The sequence below is a fragment of the Oncorhynchus kisutch genome, linkage group LG22 (assembly GCF_002021735.2).
Source record: "Oncorhynchus kisutch isolate 150728-3 linkage group LG22, Okis_V2, whole genome shotgun sequence".
NCBI lineage: Eukaryota > Metazoa > Chordata > Actinopteri > Salmoniformes > Salmonidae > Oncorhynchus > Oncorhynchus kisutch.
In genome coordinates this window covers 46,657,570-46,664,842 of record NC_034195.2, presented here as the reverse complement: position 1 = coordinate 46,664,842, position 7,273 = coordinate 46,657,570, and the positions used below count along the sequence as shown (strand labels likewise).

Here is a 7,273-nt window from a genome sequence, read left to right as displayed (position 1 = left end):
AGGTTGAGTTTCAGATTTCCCTTCCCTGCTTTGAACATTCGTATATTTTATTCCATTCCATTCTATTATGTTGTATTACTTTCCTCTTGACCATAAGGCCTATATATTCTGGAGGCCTTTCAATTGAGCTGAGTAGACCCACTTATCCTGCACTGGCATGTCTGGGAGAAGGACTGTTACTATCTACAGCTGATACTGAGGGAGGCGGGCAATGGCACCACCAACCATGCAATGGAAAAACAAATAGAGCTAAGACATCATGTCCATTTCCCAAAATAACTATTGGGCCTAGACCTATTGAATTGCACCACAGTCATTGGAAAAAGGCAGTACCCCATAGATTGTGAAGCAAAAGTAGATTGTGAAGCAATACTGTCATGGGAACAATGCACCTGTTGTTGAGTATAAAGGCAGGTGCTTTGAGAGCTGGCAGTAGTGGACAGGACACAGGAAGGATGAAGGTGCTGGTACTCTTTGCGCTGCTTGCAGCCGCCAATTGTGAGAAGGTCTTCATTGGGTAAATTCATCTGTTTTAAACTTTGTAAATAAATATACCTACATAAATTATGTTTCCCTTTGCAGATTAGTACATTAAATCCGAGAGATTCTACAGTTAGTTGTACACTACAGAACACAATGCATCAATGGGCCATCACATTTTTGTATCAGGATTTTTTAAATTTAAAGATGACTTGCAATGACATGGAATTATTTAGTCACTCTAGCCTCTAACCTCTGAGAAACTTGAGTGTTTACTAGCAATTCACCATAACCACCATGTGACTTCAAATATAATGTTTCCCTGATGAACTGAAAGATTGATATCGTTTTCATGCCTTCCTTCCTTCCTTCCTACACAGAGACCAGGTCATCAGGGTCAATGTGGAGTCTGAGGAGCAGATTCTGCTTCTGCGTGCTCTGGAGCAGGACACATACTGGGATGTAAGTATATTAAAAACAAGAGTATAATATACTTGGTTTAGACCCATTCACAGTCATGTTTCCTGCTGCTAACCATGGTGTCCCTCCCTATTCACTATGTAATTTAACTCTCCCTTCTCCTCTTCCAGCTGGACTTTTGGCTCCACCCTGTGAACACTGAGGTCCCTGTGGACATCCGCGTGCCCTCCTCCAGCCTGTACGCTGTCAAGGACTACCTCCGTGCCCATAACATCCAGTTCTCTGTCATGATTAGCAACCTGCAGGTCAGTCACTGCAAAGCACAGGAGACTGCTGAGGGGAGAATGGCTCATAATAATGACCAGAACGGAGCAAATGGAATGGCATCAAACACCTGGAGACCATGTGTTTGATGTATTTGATACCATTCCACTAATTCCGATCCAATCATTACCACAAGCCCGTTCAACCCAATTAAAGTGCCACCAACCTCCTGTGCTGCAAAGTCTCTTTCCACAGCCATTGGTGGCCATGAGTCTGGCAAGTGAGACTCCTCACTTCCGCCATCTACTGGGAGTTCTAAGAAATTACATTTTATTTGAATAAGGTAATATTGTAATATTCAAGTTCTTCAGTGTCCACCTCACTAAGGCCCTATCATGGCCCACAAACACCAACATAATCATGAAGAGGACACAACAATGCCTCTTTTCCCTCAGGTGGCTGAAAAGATGTGTTATGGACCCTCAGATCCTCAATAAGTTCTACAACTGAGCCATTGAGAGCATCTTGACTGGCTGCATCACCACTTGGTATGGCAACTGCTTGGCATCCGACCACAAGGACACTACAGAGGGTAGTGCGTACGGCCCAGTACATCACTGGGGCAAAGCTTCCTGCCATCCAGGACTCTATATCAGGCAGGGTCAGAGGAAGGTCCTAAAACTGTCAAAGACTCCAGCCACCCAAGTCATAGACTGTTCTCTCTGTTACCACACAGCAAGCGGTACTGATGCACCAAGTCTGAAACCAATAGGACCCTGAACAGCTCTACCCCCAAGCCATAAGACTGCTAAATAGTTAGTTAAATAGTTAACCAAATAGCTACCCGGACTATCTGCATTGACCCTTTAAGCACAAACTTTTTTTGACTCATCACATTCGTTGCTGTTACTGTTTACTATCTGTCACTTTATTCCTAGTTATATGTACATATCTACCTCAATTACCTTGTACCCCTGCACATCGATATACTGGAACTACACACTACTTTTTGTAGCAAAAATAAAAATGTGTGAAGTGGACAAGAATTTCCTGTATTTTTCAGCATCAGACCTGCCAAATTCTCTCTTGAAACATAGTTTTTGGTGTTTAATAAATTACATATTGTTAACATCTGACTACACAGGGATCTTTTCTTGTAATTTGTAGTCTATGATATTTCAGATTTAGATATGCTACTTTTTCACAAAGTAGTTTGGATGTAGTGAAGTACTTTTTCGAAGTAACTTTAGTTAAGTAAACTATATATTTCTTAAGGGTCGCTTAACTTCTTCCAGTGTGAAGTGTTTGGTAGCTTGGTAAACTATACTTTCAGAATAGCTTCCCCAACACTGGTTGGTTACAATAACTGACAGTAATAACTGTTAGTAATAACTTGATTGGTATTGTCATTGTTTCAGGAACTCCTTGATGAGGAGAAGGCAGAGATGGAGGAGAACAATATGAGCGAGCGCAGCTCCAAGAGCTTCAACTTTGGAGCCTACCACCCTCTTGAGACGGTGTGTTACACACACACACACAAACACACACGCATGCACACAAACACACATGCATGCACACAAGCATGCACACACACACAAACACACACATGCACACACACAGACGCACACACATATACACACACACACACACACACACACACACAAACACTCACTCTTGTGAACATGCAAACGTGAACACCCTCTCACTCACATATTGTAGCTTCAAACTTGCATGGATTTCAAATTGCACCCTCATCAATTTGGCATATACATTATTCTCATTGCAGAGTTGATATTGTACTGAGGATATAAAATACAGTAATAATGTGTTGCGTAACATGTAATCTATACTTTAAACATCATATAACATACATTATGTTGACACTATCCTGATGTGCTTTTCTCTTTCCAGATCTACAGCTGGATGGATGGCCTGGTGGCTGCTCACCCTAACCTAGTTACCAAGGAACAGATCGGAACCTCCTATGAAGGCAGGCCCATGTATGTCCTGAAGGTATGTAGAGGGTTACTGCTGTTTGTGTACAGTTAATGGAAATACAGTCTTCTTTTTTTAGAGAGAGAGCTGTAACGTTATATACTTGTGTGTGTATGTGTGCATGTGCGTGCTCATGTGTGTGTGTGCGTGTGTGTATGCTTGCATGTGTGTGTGCATGCATGTGTGTGCATATGTGTGTGTGTGTTTGTGTACCATCATGTGTCAGTGCTCCCTAAGAGCTGAATGAAACAAGACCATAACATATCTGTCCTCTGTTGTAGTTCAGCACAGGTGGCGACAAGCGTCCTGCCATCTGGGTTGACTCTGGTATCCACTCCAGAGAGTGGGTGTCTCAGGCCACTGGAGTGTGGACCGCCAACAAGGTGAGAGAACACCTGCTCTCATTCCAAGAGAAAAACCAGACTGCTATTGTATTCAGAATTAACACCAACACATTATACAGAAAAACAACATTCCAACGCTGTGTGTGTGTCTCACAAATACATGTTATTGTTCTTCAGATTGCCAGTGACTATGGTACTGATGCTTCCCTGACCTCCCTCCTGAAAACCATGGACATCTACCTGCTGATTCTAGCCAACCCTGATGGATACGTCCACAGCCATACCAGTGTAGGTGTCATACCATATGCAGTGCTATAATGCATCTATACTGTGGGCTATGTCAAGTCCCACACTAGTGTAGGTACCTCCTATAGATGTAACATATAGGCCTATACATACCTAAATGCTGTACTACATTACAGCTATACAGCTAAGTGTAAAGTGTGACCTTTCATCTGTTCACCTCAGTTTGGCTCAATGTAGAGTAATATGAGGACAATCCTGGTTGTGCTTCATGGTATACCAGTATAATGTTTACTGAGTTAGTCTTCATGGTATACCAGTATAATGTTTACTGAGTTAGTCTTCATGGTATACCAGTATAATGTTTACTGAGTTAGAGTCTTCATGGTATACCAGTATAGTATTTACTGAGTTAGTCTTCATGGTATACCAGTATAATGTTTACTGAGTTAGAGTCTTCATGGTATACCAGTATAGTATTTACTGAGTTAGAGTCTTCATGGTATACCAGTATAGTATTTACTGAGTTAGTCTTCATGGTATACCAGTATAATGTTTACTGAGTTAGAGTCTTCATGGTATACCAGTATAGTATTTACTGAGTTAGAGTCTTCATGGTATACCAGTATAGTATTTACTGAGTTAGTCTTCATGGTATACCAGTATAATGTTTACTGAGTTAGTCTTCATGGTATACCAGTATAATGTTTACTGAGTTAGAGTATTGTGTCCTCATGGTTCACAGGACCGTATGTGGCGCAAGACTCGCTCCAAGAACCCTGGCTCCATGTGCCGTGGTGTCGACCCCAACAGGAACTGGGATGCCGGTTTTGGAGGTGGGGTATCACGCCTCATTTAGAAAATCTGTAAATCATGTAATGTTACATTCCCATACCAGCTTTGGTGGTGGGTGTCACAGGTTGACTATGGCATAAATTTCCACAGCTGATAGTTTCCTTTCCCAGAGATTAAGTTAGTGAAAAGTATAATGTTATGATAAACACTTTATGGTGTGAAGACAAAGCTTTCCTTCCCATACTTTTAGGTTGTATGCAGAATAACCTGTGTCCATCCAGGTGTCTTTATGTGTGTGTACGTGTGTGTTTCTCCAGGCCCCGGTGCTAGTACCAACCCCTGCTCTGACTCGTACCACGGCCCGTCTCCCCACTCTGAGATAGAGGTGAAGAACGTTGTGAACCTGGTGAAGAACCACGGCAACTTCAAGTCCTTCATCTCCATCCACGCCTACTCCCAGCTGCTCATGTACCCCTACGGATACACCTGCAAAGATGCGCTCCACGCGGCTGAACTGGTAACATAAAACACCACACACTCACACGTACATACGCACACACACTCATGCAAACACATGTACACACACACTAATCCACTGACTCTCCTGTCTCTGCTGATTTTTGGTAGGACTCTGTGGGCAGGTCTGCAGTCCAGAAGCTCAGCTCTCTCCATGGAACCACATATAAGGTTGGCAGCATCTGCAAGATCATCTGTAAGTATTCAATACTCATACTATAAGTGGCTCCAAGTGTTTCAATGAAGTTGGTTTGCCATTAGATGCGACCCACCAGCCAGAACTGGAAAGCACAGCATGGTAGTTCAATCCAATACTTTCATTAATATGTGATTTATCCCCCCTCCAGATCAGGCCAGCGGAGGCAGCATCGATTGGACCTATAACCTGGGCATCAAGTACTCCTTTGCCTTCGAGCTGAGGGACACCGGTCGCTATGGTTTCATCCTGCCAGCCAATCAGATCATCCCCACTGCCTCTGAGACCTGGCTGGCCCTGAAGGACATCATGGAGTATGTCCGTGACCACTCCTATTAAGTCTCAAACCCACCCAACACATAACCTTTCCTTCCAAGGCCTGAACTCAGTTAAATAAAGAATTCTAGGTTGGGAAAAAGTGTCTGTGTTCATTTAACTTTTTGTTAAATTGATAGAATAGACTATTGATAGACTATTGATAGAATATACTATTGATAGAATAGACTATTGATAGAATAGCCTATTGATAGAATAGTCTATTGATAGAATAGTCTATTGATAGAATAGACTATTGATAGAATAGCCTATTGATAGAATAGTCTATTGATAGAAAATAGACTATTGATATAGAATAGACTACTGATAGAATAGACTATTGATATAATATAGACTTAATAGAATAGACTACTGATATAATAGACTATTGATAGAATAGTCTATTGATAGAAAATAGACTATTGATATAGAATAGACTACTGATATAATAGACTATTATTAGAATAGACTATTGATAGAATATAGACTTGATATAGAATAGACTACTGATAGAATAGACTATTGATATAATATAGACTTGATATAATATAGACTATTGATAGAATAGACTATTGATAGAATAGACTACTGATATAATAGACTATTGATAGAATAGACTACTGATATAATAGAATATTGGTAGAATAGACTATTGATAGAATAGACAAGTAGCTTAATCATCGTTCACAGGCGCTGGGCCCTGTCCATGGCGCTGGGCTCTGTCCATGGCGCTGGGTGGCGTGCACGGCGCTGGTCAGTACAGAGGAGCAGTAGGAGCTGTACAAGGCAGTGGATCAATAGGCAACACTAGATGGCACTGTAATACAATATGGCAAAGACATTACAAATACATTATTATTACAGTACCTCCATACCTCCATAGTCTTTACTCCTTGATTACTACATCCACTTTTGGACTTATAAATTAATGATATATACCCATTGATTCTTGAAGAATATAACTTATAAATGCCACATGATCTTAGTTCAACAGTTGTACCCAATCAAAACCCATAATACAAGCTTTTTCTTTACGCCAATCTTTGTAAACAACGTAAATATAAACAAACACTGTATCGCTTCAAAACATGGTTAAGGCCAAGATTCAATCGGATCAAGCGTTAACGGACGATAGCCGACACTCGCATAGCTGATGTTTGATGGCGTCGGAGGTGGAACTGTGATCATTGTCATGAGGCCACACCCTTCCCATTCACGTTAGAAGTTCATAATGAGAAAGTGTAGGCTATATAGAAATAATTACACTCAAATTGTAAATCATTCATCAAAATATTGAAGCCTAATCGGCGTGTAGATTGTCTCGCATTCCAGTGAGATTTCTCTTCATATGACTCGGTGTAGCCAATGGTAACGTCCGCTTTAGGTATAATGCCAGGAGCCACTTGTGGATTTTGCAGCTCTAAAGCAGTTTTATCTCCTTCACCATCAGAACAACCGCTATGAGGATGTCGGCTAAAGTGGATCTGATTGAACAGAGCCCTAGGTCTTGGGTAGAGACCCGAGAAAGGAAATGTGAGAAGTTACGACTAGTCTTGTATTGCTTTTTTGTGTGCTCAATAGAATATTAACATCCATAGAATAGGGAATTGGAACATATTCAAGCCTTGGGGCATAGTAGATTGCTGTATTATTTCTCAAAAACCTTCCAGGAAAAGAGGCAGATGGCGGATCTGTCATCTCCCTT

General features: G+C 41.3%; 1 protein-coding gene across 1 annotated transcript; it reads left to right on the top strand.

Annotated features, from left to right (window-relative positions):
* The first annotated feature begins 387 nt into the window (after window positions 1-387).
* On the top strand, window positions 388-5,671 carry LOC109867771 (carboxypeptidase A2). Its single transcript, XM_020457052.2, has 11 exons — window positions 388-517; window positions 861-942; window positions 1,071-1,205; window positions 2,583-2,681; window positions 3,076-3,177; window positions 3,441-3,542; window positions 3,681-3,791; window positions 4,492-4,582; window positions 4,859-5,058; window positions 5,169-5,253; window positions 5,405-5,671. Exons 1-11 carry the CDS (start codon window positions 456-458, stop codon window positions 5,590-5,592), a joined length of 1,257 nt encoding a protein of 418 aa, XP_020312641.1. The 5' UTR covers window positions 388-455; the 3' UTR covers window positions 5,593-5,671.
* Window positions 5,672-7,273: the final 1,602 nt, after the last annotated feature.

Coding starts and splice junctions, on each gene's coding strand:
- LOC109867771 (XM_020457052.2), top strand. CDS start 456: ATGAAGGTGCTGGTACTCTTTGCGCTGCTTGCAGCCGCCAATTGTGAG. Junction 3,543..3,680: donor GAGTGTGGACCGCCAACAAG/GTGAGAGAACAC, acceptor ATTGTTCTTCAG/ATTGCCAGTGACTATGGTAC. Junction 5,059..5,168: donor CGCTCCACGCGGCTGAACTG/GTAACATAAAAC, acceptor GATTTTTGGTAG/GACTCTGTGGGCAGGTCTGC.